We start from the raw sequence: 21,783 nt of genomic DNA on the forward strand, positions 1-21,783 counted from the left end.
AGCGAATTCGGACCGCCCCTGAAACCGCGTGCACTGTGGGACATGTAGTCATTCCGATGAGAAGACAAGCGTGTAGACACGGAAGTCGAACTCAGTTTCCCTACAACCTCCGCGGGCGCGCAGCTTATTGGCTGGGCGCGGCGGATCTGGTGCTTCTCTCCCCCCGCCTCTCTGTGACACAATAGCGGCTCCCTCCAAGATGGCGGCAGCGGCGGCGGATCCGGGAGCTGGGAGCCCCCCAGCTGGCGAGTCTTGTGGCGGGGGCGGTAGCGGCGCTGGCGGGCTCCCCTCTCCCGGGGAGCAGGAGCTGACCCGACGCCTGCAGCGCCTTTACCCGGCTGTCAACCAGCACGAGACGCCGCTGCCCCGCTCCTGGAGCCCCAAGGACAAGTACAACTACATCGGCCTCTCCCAGAGCAACCTCCGCGTCCACTACAAAGGTGCCGGGGTCGGGGCCATGGGGTACGAGGGGGCCGCGGGGGACCACGGGACCGGGCCCCCCTTGGACAGGGCTCGTGGGATCTAGAGACAGCTTAGAGACTGTCTAGCGCACCGCCCCCTCCACCATCCCCCCATATCACGGTGAGGAAACTGAGGCTCAGAGAGGGAAAGGGACTGCCCCAAGGTCACACAGCTCCGTGGTGCCCGATATGGGATCCGAACCCTGGCCTTCTGATTGCCCAATCCGGGACTCTTCCTAGTATACCTCGCAGCGTAGTCTCCTCCCTACTGTCCAAACTTGCGGCGGATATTTGGAGAAGGGATTTGGGGATGGAGGGAGGTCCACCTACAGTCCCCACCCTCCTCTCCTAATTCCTGTCCATCTCCAACCTCATTCCTTCCCTTTCAAGCCTTTCCGGGAACGGAGATGCCTGTGTGTGTATATGTGCCCTAATCCTTACCTTTGTCCCTCACCCTTGTTTAACCAAACAGAGAACTGGAACATACATGTTTAGTGATAGAGTGAGAGATCAAATATTCCTTTCCTTTTTGGGGGGTGGGGGAGAAGAGAAACTGAGGTCCAAGGGATCCAAGTGACTTCTGCTAAAACTGGAATTTGTGCTTTTAAACTCCACATTTAATGCATTTTGCACCCTTCTTTTATTTTCACTCCATGTCTGGCTTCTTGGAATTCAGTCTGATTCAGTTTGGGGTCCCCCCACTGCACCTCTTTTCCTAGCGAAGGTTGTCCTGATGGCTTACTGAAATCTCCAGGAGTCACAGCAGGTGTCCCTAGCTCTTGCTGGCACCTTACATAATGCACTGGGCCCTGGAGGTGCCCTGCAACACAAGATTCTTAGCTTTCTGTACTTCAGACTCTGCCAAACCATTTGCCATTTTCTGGTTTTCCTGATGTTAACCTATTGGTGGTGACCTCTCCAATTATAGACCTTTTCAGGAAGCCCCTCAGTTCTGTTTTTAAGTGGAAACATTGAAGTAAATAGAACAGGATATCATTTCTCTCCTACCCCCATGTCCTGAGTGCCACAAAGGTGGCTGGCACAATTTCCTGAGAGGCCTGACAAGCATCACCTCCTTATCTTTAGAAGTCACATACACACAAACTTTTATTAGGGAACATTGTTACCTAGTTTTCATCTGTATTGCTGCCAGAGTTTCTCGGTCAGTGTTGTTTCTCTCTCTCTCCAAGCCATGGAAGAGGTGAGACAAAGTAAAACCTGCAGCAGTAGCATAATTCTGTAGGTCATTTACATAGTTACAGTGCAGGACCATACTTTTAATTGGTTGAATTGTCTTCAACTTCCTCCTTCTGCTTGGTGAGAATTATTTTTGAGGAGTCCTTGTTGGGCTCTGTTTACAATAATCACTGAACAGTAAAGAGGGAGACTGCTAATGCATTTCCTTTTTCTGAAGCTTCCCTATCCCTTTTTTCCAGGTCATGGCAAAAATCACAAAGATGCTGCATCAGTTCGTGCAACTCATCCCATACCTGCTGCCTGTGGCATTTATTACTTTGAAGTGAAAATTGTCAGTAAAGGTAGAGATGGGTAAGTCACCTCTCACACTGTGTCCCTCTCATTACCCTGTGTCCTTAAAGACTAGCTTTACCTTGTCAGTCAGGGTTGGAGGTCACTCAGTTGATCTTTGTGATCCTAAGCTAAGGAGCCAACAGATGGAAAGGTGGAAGAGAAGGCCCTTTTGAACTGCCCTCTACTTAGTTGATACTGGGTTTCCATTTCGTACTGTTGTTTCATTCAGCAAACCCAGTTGAAAGAGAGGCCTTTGCTAGACATGATTGTCTGCTACTCATTCTTTTGGTTGGGTAGTTTACAAAACTGTCTCACCTTCACATATTAGGCTTTCCCAAAGTCACATTGGAAATGTGCCAGGCACTTCTCCACCCTCTTAACTCCTGCCTTTAGAGCCCCTGACACATATCAGTCTGTTCACTTGTAGGGAAGGGAGAAAATATGGGTTTTGGTAGCATTCATAAAGGTAGTAAGAGAAGACTTAGACTTAGGAATGACAAAGTAACCCTCTTTGAATACTTGGAGAGGAGGGATTAGACTTGTTTTCTTTGGTGCCAGAGGGTGGACCCTAGAACAGTGGGTGGAGGTGCTGGAGGGACATGTTTTTGGTTCAGTGTAACTTAAAACTCCCATTGAGCTGATGAGGAGGTGGTGAGCTCCCCACAAGTAGCAATTGGATGACCAGTTGTCAGACATGTCATTCAGGGGATTTCTGCTCATCTCTGGTTGACTTCTGTGGTGCTGTCCAACCATGACTATGCATCTCTGACTTGGGGTCTTTAGGGAAACAGTGAGTACAAGTGTTGCTACACCTAGAGGTATTTTTAAGTGGAGAGACTTAAGGATTCATACTACTAGCTTTAGAGGGGCCTAATTAAAGTAAGCCGGACTGAGGCACACTAATTCAGTGAATATTTATTAAATACACAGGAACTAACAAAGTAGTTTCTGGAGAGAAATTTTTTTCTTTTATTTCTTCCCTGCTCCAACCCCATCTGCACCAGCTATTTTTCTCTAATGGCTGGAAATAAAGCTGGTGTTGAGGTTGTGAGAGAACAGGAAAGCAAATAAATTGGAAATCCTTCCCCCGTCTTCCCTTCCCCCTTAGGTTTGCTGGGGGAGATAGGCCATCCCTTGCATGGTCTGGGTTCTCAGGCTGGCTATTGTCCCATGTCACAGCCCTCTCAGGGCCTGTCTTCTTATCCATGTGCCAGAGGGGGAGTGGGCTGGCGAGGTCAGAGGCTGGCCTGCTTTTGTCCTCAGTAAGGTTCAGTGAGCCCAGATAGAGCCAGGTTGCTGCTTTTTCTGGAATCCCTGATTACACGTGAGCTGGAGCATCGTGTGGCTCGGTAATCAGCACTGGGCTCAAATCCCAATGCCAGCACTTGTTACCATATGACTTTGGGCAGGTGACCTCTTCTTTCTGAACCTCAGTTTCCTCATCTGTAAAGTGGTGATGATAATACTTGTCAGACTCACCTCACAGAGTGGCTGTGAAGGGAAATACTTGATTAATTTTAAAAGACCAAAGAAATGGGAGCTATTGTTACTCAGAAGTCAAGGTTGAGAAAAGAGCTCTGGAAATTTGAACATGAACTCACTTGTGAGGGTTATCTTACTTCAGAGCTTTCAGTCTTCAGAAAGTCAGGCATCTTTTTTCAGTTTCAAGTCTCAGGATGTTTGTGTGTTCGTGTAGTAGTGGAGAGGATGACTATGGTGTTGAGCTTGGCTTTCACAAAGTCCAAGGAGTATGACTTTAACAAAGGACCCTAATGAGCTAGGCCTAGATTAAAACTCAACTGAAGCTCCCCAGGGGCTGCGACCTCATCAACAGCTCAGGTAGAGTACTCTGAAGGGGAGAATGGTAACCCTGGCACAAGGGTTTCTCTGCCCCTGCTAGGGGGCAGATGTCAGTTGGAGCATTCAGGACTGAGGCAATCATCAAGAAGGAATGTTCTGGGGCTGTCATGTTTACTGTCCTGTTTGGACCTGGGACCTACCCATGAATGGTTCTCTCCCCCTTATTTTGCATGGTGCTTTACAGGTTTCCAAGTGCCTATACATTCATTATCTCATTTGATCTAAGACTACCTTAATGAAATAGATGGAGCTAGTGCTGAAAGTCACTCAGTGAGCCTGTATGGGAGTCCTAGGTGAGATTCTGCTGTTTTGTGTTGGTAGGCATCATGAGCAGCCCTCCCCTAGCCAAGTTAGTGGCTCATCCTTTTCTCCCAAGCATATTTAGAGATGCCTAGAACTCTGTCAGAAGCTCTTTAAGCCAGCTAATACCACAGTTATCACACATATTGTACCTCCTACAATTTTTCTCATCAAGAATTGGGTGGGAAGGAGGGTGACTAGATTGTTGTTGGTTTTATGTTTTGTTTTATTTCTTAATGTACCAAAGTATTTTTATGCTCTATTTGGTAAACTTGAGCTAGAGGAATTAGATGAAAAATGCAGATATTTAGGGAATGGGGTTTTTCTGTCAGTGTTTTTCTGTCAGTGATGGTTCGAGCTGGATATTGGTCTTAAATTCTAGTCCCACTGAAATGGTAACTTCTGATTTGCAAATTTGAGAATTGTCATTTTGCACCGTGCACTTATAAATAGATCGTTCAAAAAGGGATTTCTTGTTTTTCAGTGTTGGGATTACAGAAGTGTGGTCAATACCACAGTGCTCAGATTTGTTTCTGAATTCTTGTTGGTGTATTTGGGCAAGTTCTGAATTAAGAACTGGATCTTGGATCTTGTGACTAAGTAATCATTAGTCTGCTTCTTAGGAAATATAGCCATAGGGTAATATGTAGTAAATGCATAACCTTAATTGGAAACCTGAGTGTACAATTTAGGGCTTCTTTGTCCCCATTACCAGGAGATGATATTTCATGGGAGTCCAAGATGACCAAATTGTGTGTTTGGGAGAAAGACCATCTGACAAGAAAATGTCAGACTTCTTTTAGTGGCATCAGAAGAAAGAAAGTCACCTTTTGATTGATGTTCAGGTTCATCTTATTAGAAAGCCCCAGAGGCACCAAGATGGAGTTTCCTCTGGGATGAGCTGCGTCCTGGGGATGGCAGCATGCAACCCTGCTGGAGTCCACAGTTCTCTGTGGTGACACACTAAGGGTGGGGCTGGCAAACAGATACTATAATATTACTCTTAAAATAGATTGTAACCTCATCCACTCTATGGCCTCCTGATGCATCAAGTGTAGCCATACCTAAGCATGTGGCACTGGAGTGAGCCCTCTCCGAGGACCTTCCCCCATGCTTCATTTCAGTCTATGAGTTCCTGGTATGGACTTCTGAATGGTTCTTGCTTTCTCTGCTGATGCTGACTCTGTGCACTCTTGTCTAGAAAACTGACTTACTTTTATCCAGGCAGAGAGCATTGTCAGAGGGGCTGTATAAGCAGGAAAAGCCATTAACTTTATTTGGATTATATAGTTTTTGAGGAATGAAGGGAACCTATTCTGCTGGTTTGCTTTCACCAGGTCTCTTTAATTCTGCCCACAGGCCTAGTATAGTGAGGTTCTAGTTCCTCAGTTAATATAAAATGTTAGGATATTTGAGTAGCTGAAGTCTGGCTAGAGAATGTAGTAAGAGAGACCCTCCCAGAGATAAACGTATTGTAAATTGCTTTAGTTCTCAGACATTGTTTTGTCTGAACATTTTAGGTCTAGGTCATGATGATGTTGTCTTGCCTCAAACAACCAAGATTCTCACACGTGCCAGAAGAAAGTGAATTTAAAATTTCTAATTGTACTTAGAGATCATCTTGATGTGAATTAAGACTTCATAAAACACAAACTTGATTAGGTATTAAATAGTGATGCTTAAAGACCTTTCTTTGTAGATCTCTAGCATCTTCAATTTAATATAATTGCTGGAATGATTTAAGTTTCTTCATGCTTCTTCCTGTACTAGGTTAGCTCTTCAGTACTGTTTATGAAGTTGTCTTTAATCTGCAAACAAATGAAAGGATTGATTCCTACCCACTCCTGAGTAATGATCACTGCTCCTCAGGGCCAACCCTAGGATCTGCAGCACTCTTAGTGGCTGTCCGTTGGCCTGACTTTTGGACTCTGAAGGGTGATATTTTTTTTTTTTTAGGGAAGTTGTTTTGGGGCACATTGGCAGTAATGGAATTTGAGGCATCTTGAAATTACCCTTTCTACTGTTTTTACAAATTCATAGTCCGTTTTAGGGGCTTAAAGCAAGGGAGACTGGTGAGGTTTAGAACGATGTTTGGCCTCTCTTCTGGTTTACTTTGATCCCCTGTGGGCCCCCTGGGCCCTCCTTATGCTCCTTCTCCCTTATGCCATAGGTATTGTTGAGTGGTGGTGGTGCAAACATTGAATTCAGCTTTTCTGTGGCCTTTTAAACCTTCACAACACAAAGCAGGTACTTTCCTCTAGGCTACAGAATTCCAGGGAGCTCTGATAGTATTTTTTCTAATTGAAGGCTTCCCTGGACTTCAGACTCATTGTGGGAAGATTTGCCAAAGATTTTGCCAGAGGTTGCTACCCCTGTTTTCTTTCTCCGGTGGCCCTTCCAATTCTTTGAAATGACCATTTCTTCCCAAAGCAGTGCTGTGTGTTATAGAGTAATGAGAGAAATTTTGACAGTTATAGACTAGATAGATGGTCAGGCAAGCCCTGGAAAAGGCAGGAGGTCACAGCCTCAGCTTAAGGCAGGTTCGGCTCCTTTGCAGAGTCTCCATGTGCCAGGAACAGTTGCACCACCACCATCCTGAAGCCATTCGGGAAGAGATCCAGGGCCCCGAGGTCGGAGTATGGATACCTTGAAAAGGGTAAGGAATTGTTATTGGGGGCGGTTTAAGGAAATAAGAAAATGTAAGACTGGGTAACACTTCCAAGTGGGAAGAATTACTATCTCCAAGCCTTTTCTGAAAATCTGTTTAAAGTATAGTTAAAATCCCACTGTAGTAGCTTAAGGGGGCTATCAGTATTGTTTTGATATAATGGAATTTAGTTATTGTAGATATGTTGCTAAAAATCACATCTTTGCTCTGTATAACCTGACATGGATAAGAGCTCAGAGAGAATCTTTTGTATGTGTGTTTGTGTGTGTGTGTGTATGTGTGTGTGTGTAAATATATATATATATACATATGTGTGTCTGCTCTTCCTTTCTCATTCTCCCTTTCTTTCCTTTTTCTTCTCTTCCTACAGTTTTCTTTTTCTCATCCACTGTCCCCTTCCCTTCCTATTCTCCCCACATTTCCTTTTTTCTTCCTCCCAGCTTTTGTACAATTTTTATGGTTTGGGGATGGGTAATTGGAGAATTGTTTTGTTTAGATATTTGAGAGGGGAGGAGTGAGAAGAGTTAATTTTGATTCAACAAACATTTATTAAATGCCTTCACTGCACAAGGTACTATATACACCATTGGACATGAAGAAACCACAGTTACTGCCTTCAAGGAGGTTATGATTTAATTGGGGAATATTACATGTATGCAGATAAGTATAGTACAAGGTACAGTGTGACTAGAACCAAAAGAAATATCTAGACAAAATGTTCTAGAAAGATTTTGAAAGAAAGAGAATGCTTTTCATTGGAGGGATTGGAGAATGCTTTGTGGGGGAAGTGGAACCTGAGCTGAGTTTTAAAGAGGATTTTGATGGGTAGGGATGTGCAAATAAACAGATGATGGAGATAACATCCTAGAAATGAAACACTGGAGCTCTCAGAACCCAGAGGGTGAGGGGCACAAATGAAATAAAGGTGGCAAGATAGAGTGGAGACAGTTTGTCGATCCTAGGCCAAGGAATTTTAATTTTATTCTAAAGGCAATAGGGAGTCACTAAAAGGTTTTGAGTGATGGGTTTTGAGTAGTTAAGCTTAGTTAAGCTTTTTTTTTTTTTTTTGTATTAGGAATATTTTTTAAGTGAAAGGCTAATTAATTTGCATCTTGCTGGGACAGGAGCTCAATTCTCTAGAGAGTGACTGTAAGGCACCTGTATATATGAAATAGAGTATCTGCTGTATGAAATTTGTTGTAACCTGAACAAAAAAGCCATGCTTTCTGTAAGTTTCTGTTACTATTTGGGAATATATTTATCGATTATGACTTTGTAACAATATTCATTGGAAATAGGAGTTTGCATTCTTATCATAGGGTTTTGGTGCTAGGGGGAGAGTGAAGTGGTATGATCCATATCAATTATGATTGAAGGATAGTTATGAGTTGCTCTATCCTCTTTTTTTCTAAGCATCTTTTAGTCTCAGAGGCCACTGCTAAGTTCTGTTTGGCGGTGAACCTTTGTAGCATGAGGCGTTTTATTTCTGGGGGTTGCTGGTGGGTGGGTAGAGTAGGAAAATAGATAAATCAATTTGACTCCACTTGGTACTTTTGTAATCTTTAATAAGGTTCACTGGGTTATGAGCAGAATTCTCTGGCTCAAATTATTGACTTGATTCATAGTTTGAAGTCAAAGTTCTGCTTTTCCTGAAATATTTCCAGAGACTTTCCAGGTTTTTCTGTAGTCTCTCTTTGCCTCTTTTTCCTTGATTACTGACAACATCCTGCCTAGTTGGGAGAAGTGGCCAGACTAATGTATTCAAAGAACATTAGAAATAGAGGATCATCAGTGGGCTTTTAGTCAAAACTCCTGATTTGTCAGATGAGCAAACTGGGCTCTAGAGAAGAGTTACTTACTTCACTTCTAATTGCTCTTGATAATGGTAGTAAACCCAAGAAGTAAAACTTCTTGTTTTGTGCCCAAGACCAGGGTTTTGAGTTAGCCACTGATGAAATTCTCTTTTAGGTCCTGGACATCAGATTTCTCTTTTATGTGAAAGGACTCAATATAGTCATTTATTAGAGAAATTTATTAAATTTATTAAAGAAAATCATTAGAAGGAACAGGTTCTAGGCCTTCTGTTCATTTGCATACAATTGTTTCGTGGGTTAGAGATTTTATTAGTATTCAGTGGGTTTGGTTCAGATAACGAATGGGAACTCAGCCATATTGTTTGCTGTGGTATAGTACAGATTACTCAAGCTGTCCAATCCCAATTGAATAATCCTGTGACACAGAACTGTGTTTTTTATCCATTTGATTATTACTAGTATTCATTGCATACTTACCTTCTGGTGCCACTGTACTAATTGAGGTGCTTGTGTAGATAGGAAGTTGGTCTCTTTAGTAGCTCTCTGGTGGTAAAGGGATTGATGGCTTTCCCTGTGTTTTCTACCCTTTATTAAGGATGCATTGGCTGTTTTGGTAAGTTATCCTGTCACTGATGTAGCCATCACCTTCTTGATACCCAGGAGATTGTGATATGTGTTAGAATAGCCACTGATAATCACAATATGACACTTGTACTTGCTTTGGTACTCTGGGCAGGCAATTTAACCTCTTTGGGCCTCTGTTTCTTCATCTGTAAAATGGGAATAAAATAGCACCTATCTTACAGTATTGTGAAAAAAGGACTTAAGTGAGCTAAAAACATGTAAAGTTCTTTGCAGCTTTAAAATTCCATCCTCATCTGTACTGACGTGGTCTAGTAGAAGGATCATTGGGCATGGAGTCAGAAGATCTAGTTTCAAACCCCTTTTCTGCCTTTTGTTATATCCACATGAACTTTCCTTCTCTGAGGCTGATTTCTCACTGTGAACTGGCAATTTTCAGGTAGTTTTTAAGACCTTAAACTTAGGATTTTGAGTGTGTTTGCTATCTCAGCCTACAGTGGCTATACTAGACTGATGTGTGTACTTTGTGGAATCTACATTAGCTTCTTGGGACCCCACTTACCCTTTCCATAGTGCCAGGGTTCGGGTATCGTTGTGCTTGTGTTCTGGCTTTTTTGGTCATCTTCCAAAGAGCAGTTCTTGGATTAGTCCTCGATGCTTCCTCCTACTTTTCATTTTCATTGAGGGCATGGTGTTCCTGTGTGATTAGACACCACTTTGAGACCCTTGTAGCTCTCAGGTCCAGGATAAACCCATGTCTAGCAGTGGCGCAAACATAGGAGGAGTGCATGGTGCCTTTCTCCTCAGCTCAGGCTGCCAGCCAAGGGCTCTCACAATCAGTTTCACTTTGGGGGTATTTTTCAAGCTTTTATGGGGGAAAGTTTTGCTAAGGAAAGAGCTTAGTAGGAGGAGTTTTAAGCACATTCGTGACTTCACTGTAACCAAGGGTCTTTCTTCATTCTCATTCTTCATTCACTACTAAACTTGTCTGGGCAGATCATTTTTTGTCTTGTGACCAAACTAAAGAAAGAAATGAATCATGATTGTTTCCAGTACATTCACCAAGGCTGTGGCAAGAGGAATTCTTTCCTTGAGTTCTGAAGTTGTGACACATTTGTGGAATACTAGACTCTTGAGAAAAGTTCCTCTGCCAAGAATGAAAATCCCAAGATAGAAACTTGGTAAACCTTGAGCTCTGTCTCCTTATACAGCGTGTCCCCAGTCCCCAGCATCTGGAGGCTTTGGTGACTTTGCAGAGTGGCCACTTGGTCTCTCCAGGAGCAGTTTCCAGTTATTCTGGGGTGGTCCTGGTTTAGCATGTATACATACATTGAATCCCTTGTATGGTAGCATTTGGGGAATAGATTTGTTACAAAGGAGAAAACTGTTCAAACAAGCCTTAGCCAGCATATGATATGTTGATATGTCCCAAAGAATACATTGTAGGCTTTTGAACTGTCAGTGTTTTTATTTTTAACCATCAGACAAAGAAGCCCTCTAGTAGACTCTGTTTATTCTGATTCAAGAACTTTCCCCACCCCCCCAACTTTTCTTTTTTTGTGTTTACTTGTATTGCCATAGCTTGAATTAAACTGTAAAGCAGGAAAGAAGACAGCAGACACTCAATTTCTGAAAATTCTAAATTTATTTAGAAGATTCGATGATACCATTACTGGGTGATTAGAGTGAATTTTAAAAAAAAATCTATATTTTTATTATTATCCCTGGTTTTCATATCACCTTTATTTCCAAATATGTCCTTCCTTCTTTGTCTTTGTTGTAAGAAAGATTAAAAAAAAAGAAAGCAAAATAGTTCAGCAAAATTAACCCACACTTTTACTGGATAACCTATATGTCAGCATATTCAGTGTTTCATAGCCTGGTTCTTGTCTTGGTGCTGAGAAGAGGGAGGTGTATTTTTTCAGCTCTTCTGGGGCTTAGCTTGATCATGATAATTACTTAGGTGGTGTTTTTTCCCCTCTCTATATGGTTCTGGTCATTGTGCATATTGTTTTCTTTTTTATTTCACTCTACCTTCATTTATACATGCTGCCTTGCACTGGTCTGAAGTCTTCTAATTCATCTTTTGTGGTAACCCACTAATATTCCATTAAATTGACATACTTCAAACTTGGAGAGTGAATTTTCTTTAACTCTTCCCTTCTTAAAGAAATATCTTGATCTAGCATTGGAGGTTGTAGCTTTTGCAGTTCTGAGAGTAAATTGGAAGTGAAAAGTTTTAACTTTGTGGTATAAACATGAAATTTTTTGTTATTGTAATTTGAGGTTTTCTGTAACACAAATCAAAAAGCACAAAAACATTTACTCATTTTCTTGGCTTCTCAATGTAGAATTTGTATTGAGCTTGATGGCCAGTTGATCACTCTCTTCACAGTAATCTTCACAGTGATTTTGATTCTTAGACAAAAGTCTTGTTATTTTAATTAAAATTTTTCTTGCTGTTTTATAATTAACAAACATGATGAAACACCAGTATTTCTCTGTCTACAGGAGTAGGAAAAAAAAGAAGAATGTATATAAAACAATGATGATGATATAGAATACACTTAAAAAAAAAAAGAGGAATATAATAAATTCAGCATGCTAGTATTGAAGCTGCCCTGCTTGTCTGTCTTGGAAATAACTTGAGCAGTCTCCATATAGAAATGTTTGTTGTTCAATGGGAGCACTTCCAGCTTTTTGACATTGTACTCTAGAACTTCCTGACTATTCCACAGCACATGTTTTGTCTTCTTATTGCTTCCACAACCAATACTGGCTATCAGGGTTTAACCCGTGAATCATTTTTGCCCCTTGTTATATCAGTGCTTTTTGGTTCATGTCAGTTTTGCTTGATCTTGACTTACCCTCCTGCTCAGTGCAGTATGAACCTCTTGTTGACTGTTTAGATGTCCTGAAGACAGATATGCTGAGAACTCCCTCAGTGGATTATCAAGTAGATCATCCTCCTAGCGCTTAGTCTTTTTTTTTTTTTTTTTTTTCTGAGGTAATTGGGATTAAGTGACTTGCCTGGCAGGTCACACAGCTAGGATATGTTAAATGTCTGAGGCTAGATTTGAACTCAGATCCTTCTGACTTCAGAGCTGGTGCTTTATCTAGTGCTGCCCCTAGCTGCCCCCTAGCACTTATTCTTGACTGTCATTGGATCATAGTTTTTAGAACTAAATGAACCTTAGGGATTGTGTAGTCCAGTGATGTCCAGATCTCTGCCCAAACACATTGACTTAGAAAACCACAAGTTAACATTATCAAGGCTATATGAATATTTTTGTTTATTTTGTGAAACATTTCCCAATTATATTTTTATCTGTTTTGGGCTATGTCACTCAACTGTCTTATTGGATGCCATTATTGGATGTCTTTCTAAGCTGAGATTGGACAGTTGATCTTGCTTAAAACAATACAGGCAGCAAGCAGGACTCAAAACTAGAGTTTCTGCTCCCTGTGCAATGCATCTTTCCTCCCAAAGGTCTTTCACTTTCATCTTATCTTTTTTTTCCCCTTGATGTCCTGTGTACAGTATTTACAGTATTCATGTGCCTGCTGAATTTAAGCTGGTTCTCTAACTTTGATTCATTGATATCTCACTAGGATCATGTTTTTATTGAGTTTCTTTATTTCCTTAACTTTTTCATCAGTGTAGTCTTTGTGAGATCCTAGAGAGCTGGGAATGAGAGAATGTCATACTTCACTTAGGGATTTAGTTCTTATTGTAGAGAAGATATAAGACAAATAGTCTATATTAACTATGCAATCTATTGTCTAGCATGCATACTAGGTGCCTTTTTGGAAAAGTCATTTCAAGATTGCATGGACTGCCTGAATAACAATCATGGGCACCTGGTTAATGGAAAAATGAAATGATGGTTTTGTTTAGACAAGACTTTTAACCTGTTAGCATCTCAAGAAAGTAGCATCTGCTGACCCACTCACCTCATGAGGATATGCTTTTCTTCAGAACCCACCTATGAAGGCTGTGTGGCAGAGCTGGAAGGAACCTTAGAACATAAATCATCTAAGTTGGATGGGACCTTGGAAGTCCTCAAGTGCAACTCTTCAGTTCGTTACTGAGACAAGAAGCTAGTAAGACTGATCAGGAAGTTTTCGTAGCTTCCTGTAGTGATGACCTGTAATGTTATGCATTGCCACACCAGTCAATCAGTGAGCATACAGATCATTCCTGCATGGAGCCCATGATTACCAGAGAATTTGCCTTTTTTCTGTTCCAGCTCCCTGGGCCTGAGAACTTGGGGACAGAATATAGTTTTGACCTTCAGTATTTGTGTGGGATATTGAAGCAGTATGTTGTAATGGAAAGAACACAAACTCTGGTGTCAAGAGTACCAGTTTTCGGATCTCAGGCTTGCTTTTTACTATCCATGTGACAATGGGGAGACTACTTCTATAAGTTCTCTTTTATAACATAAGGACTTTGGCTTAATTCTCTCAAGTTCTTTCCAGCTTCAGATGCAGGTATCCTGTGATAGGGGATTGTTTGCTGTGCCCTCGATTGCCTTGCAGCACTTGAAGCCTTAGTACATTTAGATCTCTGTTCACTTATCAGAGAAAGTCGAGGGGTTGAGATGCAGGTGAACTTGCAGAAGGAAGTTGACACCTACGCCTATGAGTTTTCCCAACTCCCAGGTTTCAGTTACACATGGAGCAGTTCAAAACAAAAGTCCAAGTGACACAGCAACCTGAAGTTAGAAGTTATTTTAGCCTTTGTCTTTGAGTCTAAGATGGATAAAAAGCCTTATCCTCCAAATACCAGTGGTTACATTAACAGTCCTTATCAACAGCTTGACTTTCCAGCAAGCAAAAATTCTGCCTTTTAATTGTGAGCAAACGTTAGAAGGCTTCAAGAAAGTATTGCTCTTATGATAGGTCAATCAACATATACAAAGTACCTTGCATGTATGAGACATTAAAGATTTTTTGGAGGAACAGATGAATTCAGCTATTGTCCAGTACCTGTCATTTGCACAGAACTATGCTAGAATCTGAAGATACCAAGTCAAAAATGAAAAGTAGTTCCTGCTCTCATGGAATTTAAGAATGTATTTGTTACCAAGGTCCAAAAAGCATTTTAAAAAACTAATGAAGCCTCATACGCTAAGAGTAATCATACATACCTTTTTCTATTCTTAAAACTCACTGAAGGCAATGTATAAAAGTCAGTTTCACTATGCTGACATGTCCAAAGGAGGAATGAACTGTCTCAGGAGGTGGTGACTTAACCTATAATTGGAGGTATTCAAATGGAGATTGAATAATCTAGAAGAGATTCCTGGCCAGATGTGGAGTAAAGTAGCCTTGTGTTGTCAGGCTATCCAAGAACCCTGATGATAACAGTTCAGTTGAATGAAATTAGTTGAATTCAATGAACATTAAATAAGTACACTTGGCCAGGTGCTAAGAGTGCAAAGAGAAAATAAGAAAGCTTTGTTTTCCCTTTCTAAACACAGACACACAATGACCGCTACTCTTTTGAGGCTCTAATGCAGCCCCTAAGTGGAGAAGTAATTACAAAGGACTTAAGTAGAAAACAGCTAAGAGCCCACAGCTTGCTCCATAAATGGAGATCTTTGGATCTGGATGAGGAGTCAATGACTTGGATTGGAGCCCTGGCCCTGCTGTTTATTGCTTGTATTGTCTTAGGCAGATCCTTGGGTCCCTTTAGGCCTCAGTTTCCTCATCTAAAGAAAATTAGTAGGCTGAGCTTGACACCGTCATTGGACATTGGACATTGCCTCATCTGGGGCTCTTTGACCGTGGGAAGGCCTCAGAGTAAATGTCATTTCCATGTGAAGATTCCTCAAGTATTTCTCTTTCTTAAACATCCCCATCAGTGAAATTGTGCAAGGGGGAACCCTGAAGTTATTTAAGAGTTGTCCTTTCGGTGGGCAGAAAGTTTGCAAAGGTTCATCTTCTTTTGGAAATTCTTACAGTATAAAGTCCATATTTTCTTTGGGTGTGGGCATCAAACTTTGGCCAATATTAAGTCAGGATCTCAAAGAACTCTCTTAAGTGAAAAAGAGGACCTTTGTTGTTTTCTTTTTCATTAAGGATATTGAGTTGGGAAGGAAGAAGTGGTTTGAAAAGTGGAAATCTTATTTCCAAGGTTCTGAGTGGGTAATGTGAACATGAACAGAATCCCCTCTCCTTTTGCTAACTTCCCTTATTGGTTTGGTTGATTTTGTGTCTGGGTAACAGGATCAGTTAAATAGAATTTCTACAGGGTCTCTTCCACAGTAATTCTCCGCCTCTAGTAGTTAATTGTCTTAAGATTTCTGCCTAAGTTCCAGAAACTTAATTTTTAATGTACTTCTTCTAATATTTTTAAACATAAAATAGTAGGATTCCTGCTTTTTGCTACTAGGACATTGATGAAGATGAGGAACGGATGTGAGATTTTGTGTATTTAGTACCTCCCTGGTGAGGAGCTCCTTTGACTCAGCTTTAAGTCCAAATATAGTGAGAGATTTGCCTGGGATTTTGAGTGGTTTGCTCGTTATTTTGTAGCCACTATGTCAAAGGCTGAATTTGATTCCAGAACTCCCTGATCTTCCTTTATGACTCTTTATGATCTTGAATAAATTACTTTTGTGGATCTTTGTTTTGTCATCGTAGAATTAACCATTAATAAATATTTATAAAGTGCCTTCTCTGTCGGGAACTTTGCTGGAGATACACAAAGCAGCAAAAGACACTCCCTGCCCTCAAGGAGTTCACAAATATATACAAAACAACTATAGCCAGATTAACTGAGGAAAGGTGCAAGAATTGGAGGTGGAAAAGGCTTCCTTAAGTGATGGGATTTTAGTTGGAAGCCAGAGAGATTGGGAGGCAGAGTGAAAGAGGGAGAGCATTTCCAGCATGAAAGATGGCCATGATTAGAGGCAAGAAAATATCCAGAGTTCAGAGACCACAGTTCTTAGAGTGGTGCATATGTAAGGTACCAAGGTTATAAAAAGCTAAATTATAAAAGACTTTGAATGCCAAAATGAAGCAGTTGAACTAAGGTCCCCTGTGGATCTAAGGTTTGTGATCTTCGTAGTCCTTATGTCTTCCTGAAAGTCTCTTTCCAAATGACTGTGCTTTGTACATAGTAGGTGTTTGATGAGTGTTCCATTGAAAATGATGAAGAATCATACATGGTAACTATTCTTTTTTGCATTGGAAACTTCATCCATGGTTTGAGAAGTACCTTTATCTTCAGCTTTTTTTCTTATGACATCATAAAGACTGAAGGATTTCTCTTATTTGGTAAATTATTAAATTTGTTCCTAGTTTGCATGACATAACTTGGAGTTGTTGGGCAGTTAAAGAGTTTCTGCTGAAACCCTCCTGAATGAATGAACAGATCACTAAATGACCAGAATTCATTCTGCTGGCACAAAGCTCTATTTGTGCCCTCCCAAGGAACAGCTGTAGGCAATTCAGGGAAAGTTGTCTGGTATATTCTAGTGGAGCAGTTTATCTGCTTTTAGCACCAGCGAGATTGAGCTGATCTCAGTGATTTGGGAGTGGGGTAGTATAGGTGTGTGTATGTGAAGGATAGGATATTCGGGGTGGTCACCTCTTGACTGTTTGAGGCAATTTTTTTCTTCGTTCCAGAAGTTGAAAGGATAGAAGCTTACCTTTGGCAGTCTCTGAAGTATGGAGAAAGCTGGAGAAATGTGTTACCATTTTTCATGGGTGGGGAGGGGAGAATTCATGCTGTAATCTTATAGGAAATCTGTCAGCATTATCAACTTCCCCTTGTAACTGGACAATTAGTTGGCAATATTTACAATTCTTATTTGAGTGGGACATAGTCCAATTAGGTACATGCCTATTTTGTAGATTTTTAAGAAACCAATTCTGAATTCCAAGGATTGCTGGAGAAAATAAGCCTACTTGTCTTTCTACAGGAAACATTCCTCAGAATTCTGTTTATCTTTCTTTAACTTTTTACATTTGTTAGATTCAGTGACACATTGTCAGAATTATTTATCAGTCTTTTTTTTTTTCCCCTTCTCTTTTTTTTTTTTATTTAATTTTATTTAATAATAACTTTGTATTGACAGAATCCATGCCAGGATAATTTTTACACAGCATTATCCCTTGCAATCTTTTCCCTCTCTTTTGCTTAAGTTGAGTATCTCATAGTTCTTTTTGGTCCCTGGATAGTATCCTGACTCAGATTGAGACAATGGGTCTGGGAGCAGCTTGGACAGTTTAGGGAGATCTCCTTCACTATCGGATTCTGGTTCTGTAGAAGGCCATCCATCCTCTGATTGCCCAAGAATCTATGCACAGGACAATCTGCTTTTCAGAAGAGGAATCAGATTCTCCGATGTCTGGTTTAGTGTTATCATTTTTATCTCACCTGTAGTTAAGTTCTGCAAAATGGCCTGCTAATCTAGTGCCTCATACAGACTTCCTTTGGTTTGATTGGTGAGAGTTGCATTGATATTTCATATCCCATTTTTCTGCCATTGTTGAGCAATGAAGTGTTCCTACCGAAGCAAATTTTACAAATAACTAAAGCTTATTTCTGAGTGCCAAATCTTTTTTAAAATTTTAGCTATTTTGAATGGAAATCTTTACAAACATATTGCTTATCTCTCCGCTTTCTTTTTTAAAAATATTTTTGATATTTTTTTATATACTATTAATATTCCAATAGATTCTCCCAGATCCCTCCTTTATTAACAAAGAAAAGATTAGACAAAACCAATCAATGCATTTGAATTTGACAGTTTATTCAACGTTCTATATCTCTAATCCTTGGCCTCTTTGGTGAGAGGAGAAAGGTGTGTTTTTTCATTTGTCCTTCTGAAATGGGTTGTAGTATTTAATCTGATACTATACTCTTGGTATAGTTTTCTTTTATGTCATTGTAGTTTTTGTGTATCTCTTTCTTTGGTTTCTGTTGTCTTAAATGATATAATGAACTTAATTTAACCTTTTCCTAAAGTCTTAGCATCATCATGAACAGTATTATTATGTGCTGTAATTCAAGACTTCTCATGGGGTACTCTCCCCATAATCTTTCCCTTCAGTCTCCTCCCAAATGGACTCTGACTTAACTGGTTTTCACATTCTTCCTTCTTCTCTGGTCTATCAGTGAACCTTTCGTACTATGGGCAGTGAAACTGTATCCAGTAGTCTCTCCCCTCATGTCTCTAAGATGTTATAGAATATGAAATCAAATAATTTAAACTGGTTTAGAATTATTTGTAAAGCAAAATTAAATAGCCTCTGAGGGAATCTGAAGGGCTTACATTATAATCTTGTGATATAATGTCAACAGCTAGGAAAGTGCTCAATGGCTTGTTTTTATTTTTGACCATGGTATTGATTTATCCTCACTATTTGGAGGCCTTTTTGGCTTTCTTCTTAGTTTTGACTCTTATTTTGAGTGATGAGATTGCTGCCTTTGTGACTTAGTTATTTTCTCATCTGCTTGCCAAAGGACTAATGATATATAGACACACACATATATCTGTATATGTGAGAGATATTCTAGGAATGTTGTATGAGGGAGTTTTAACTGTAAAACTTAGCTGGTACGTAGTTCAGTGTTCAGCTTTTGACAAAATCACAAAATATCAAGGTTTTTTTATTTTTTATTTTTTTTATTTAAGTGAAGTAATTTTTTATTGGTTTTGTATATATTCCAGGATAGTTTCATTATACACCAATTGTGATCCAGAAGATTGGCCTGGATTGACCTGATACTCATTTTTCCCCCCTGATAAAAGAGTATTGTCAAAAAAGGTTTGGAGACCATTTTTCTAGGAACCATGCCCCTAATTGCATATCCATTAAGGTACTAAGTTATAAAACTCTTGCCTCAGCTTACGAAATCTTGGCCTTGATCTGAGGTGTCCTGTTGGTGAGTTAGTATAAACTCACTTTACTCCCCTTAACAGAATATCAAAGTTGAAAGGAATAGTCAACCATCTAGTCCATTCCATATCTGAATTAACCAGTAAACACTCACATTTTTAAAGCATTTTGCTAGATGTTGGAATACAGATATGATCAAGGAAATTCTCCTGGCAAGAATCTTTTTTTGTTCATTGAGGTTCTACAGATATCATTGTTGGGGTTCTTGTGGAGATAAAAAAGGTTAGATTTTGTGAGCATGGCCTTGTCACTTATTAGCTTATGTGACTTTGCTAAATCATTAAAATTTTTACTGTCTTTTAGCTTGGATGTTTCTTGAGGACCTCCACTTTGGATTTTGTCAACTTTTCATACTTAATGTTTAGCACATATTAAATACTTCTTTAATATTTTTGAACTTTTGGAGAATCCTTTTGAACTTTATTCCTTCATCTGTTAAATGAGTAATTATACTACCTTCCTCACAGGGTTATTTTGAGGTTCAAATGAGAAGTTTATAAAGTATTTGTTAAATTTCACTTGGAGAAGACGATGTCCAAAACATGGATGTTCATTATCCTTAGGGCAAACTGTACTGAACTGGGCTGATCTTCAGAGAATGGACATATATAGTTTATCCCATAATCAGAGTCCTTCCAGCTTACTGGATCTGTTAAGGTTTATATTTTTCTGGAAGTCTTTGTGAACCCATGGTTGCTTTTGTGTCATAGTGACTCAATAGAGTACCCCTTGGTACTTAAAGGGGGTGATTAAGTAGGGAGATGATACATTTACAAATGTAGTTGTGTTCTGGTTCTTTAGAAAGTCAGAACCTTGGTGTAATAGTAAAACTTAGCTGTGTTTTCTAGGTCCTTGGAATTGTTGCTTAATAAGCCTTAAATTCTGTGAATCAAGAAACCATTTGATAATAATATATTCAGGTGGGTTTTACTCTCAAAGACCATTACATATGAAAAGGAAGGGAGATAGTTGTATTATCCCCATTAAGCCTTTAAAAAATGTCAACAGTGTCTCCCCATCAAGGTGAATATTATATATGATGAGTGGGCTCATGAAAGAGGATCACCTTGTGCTTATAGTCTTTGGCAGGATCCTAGATGGTGTTGGAAGGTTAACAGTAAGGATGTCAGTGAGTCTTATAATATCCATGTGAGGGATTATGAGGACTGTGGAAATAGTATGATTGTCAATATCCAGTTAGGTTATGTCCTTATTTTCCTATGTCAAATCTGGGTCACTTCTGCAGAGCTCCTTTCCTGTGGGACTCAGTCATCTGTATCACTCTGCCTGTAAGTACAATACTACTTATGGTTTTCATTTTTGTCAGCTCCTGGGAGCTACCTTCATTGGCGTTTAAAAATCAAGATTAGTTGTCGATTACTTAAAGCTGATTAGCCCTGAAAATAAAACTTGATATTTCCAGTTTGATAGTGCTTCGTTCCTTCCACTGCTTTAAGATACTCTCCATTTGAAAATTAGAATTCATACTCCCCCCCAAAATCTTGATGCTTTAACCATTTTCTCTAGTTTATTACTCTTTCCATTCTCCTTCCTCTCTTCCCCCAAGAAGCTTTCAGGAGAGGGAAGGATATTGTATGCTAACCAACATTATTTTTTTTTTAAGGTACATGGGAATAGGACTCTCTGCCCAAGGTGTCAACATGAACAGACTGCCTGGTGAGTCACTAGTCAAAAGAACATTTGTTCTGCTCTCTAGATCTATTATGGGAAGGGAATCCTCTTAGTATAAAGCCATGATAGGATTCCTATCTATCTATAAGTCTGTAATCTAGAATATGGTTGGAGGGAGAACGGCAAATATGAGCTGCATTCATTGGTCTGTGATGTCATTTTGGGAACCAGCCAATGATCTGGAATTTCTGGTCTTTGTGGGATTCAGTTCCAAAAATGAATTTGTGTTTGCTTTGCATTAGTGGAATTTGAACTGTTGGTGGTTTCAGCTAAGGACCTTGGCCTTTTTCCAGTATGATACGCCTCAGTAACCAAAAATTCCTATTGGCTTTTTTAACTGAACTGGGGCTTGGGACATGGACCTTCAGCAGGTGTGTTGCCAACTCTTGGTCCTTTGTTATTCCAGAGTGTTTAAGATCAAAGTTTTAAAATCTCTTCAATACGTGGAACTGAGTTGTTGAGGTTTCTTAGTAAATGAGATTTCATTAATAAGTAGGCTACAGGGTACCAAGGCAATTCTGTCAATACCACCAAACATGCAGAGTTTGGTCTTACTGATTGGCTTTGTCATGCAAATCATTGGAAGTGTCCTTTCAGTCACTTAGGGAAAACTTAGACAGTTTGATATAAATAATGAAGTACTTTGAAAGATAGGGGCAGCCAAGTGGCACAGGGGATAGAATGCCAGGCCTGAAGTCAGGAAGACTCATATTCCTGATTTAAATCTAGTCTCAGATCCTTAGTAACTGTGTGACTGACCCTGGGCAAGTCACTTAACCCTGTTTACCTTAGTTTCCTCCTCTATAAAGTGAGCTGGAGAAGGAAATGACATATCACTATCTTTGCCATGAAAACCCCAAATGGGGCCACAAAGAATTGGAAATGGCTAAACAACAACAATAAACTTTGAAAGATGGGTGATTATTTTAATGTGGATAAAGAATACAGCTTTCCACAC

At 40.0% G+C, this 21,783-nt stretch overlaps 1 protein-coding gene across 4 annotated transcripts in view; it reads left to right on the top strand.

Moving 5' to 3' along the window:
- The first annotated feature begins 59 nt into the window (after positions 1-59).
- The window catches only part of RANBP10 (RAN binding protein 10), a 144,081-nt gene continuing 122,357 nt past the window's right edge, over positions 60-21,783 (top strand). The window contains exons 1-3 of one of the 4 annotated variants that reach the window (XM_051974977.1): positions 60-440; positions 1,898-2,009; positions 20,758-20,810. In XM_051974977.1, the coding sequence (XP_051830937.1) occupies positions 200-440; positions 1,898-2,009; positions 20,758-20,810 (406 nt within the window). In that variant the 5' untranslated portion in view covers positions 60-199. Of the gene's footprint in view, positions 441-1,897; positions 2,010-6,708; positions 6,808-20,757; positions 20,811-21,783 lie in introns of those variants that run through there. The other 3 variants (XR_007950284.1, XR_007950285.1, XM_051974978.1) reach the window with 3 other exon arrangements.

The sequence above is a fragment of the Antechinus flavipes genome, chromosome 2, assembly GCF_016432865.1.
Source record: "Antechinus flavipes isolate AdamAnt ecotype Samford, QLD, Australia chromosome 2, AdamAnt_v2, whole genome shotgun sequence".
NCBI lineage: Eukaryota > Metazoa > Chordata > Mammalia > Dasyuromorphia > Dasyuridae > Antechinus > Antechinus flavipes.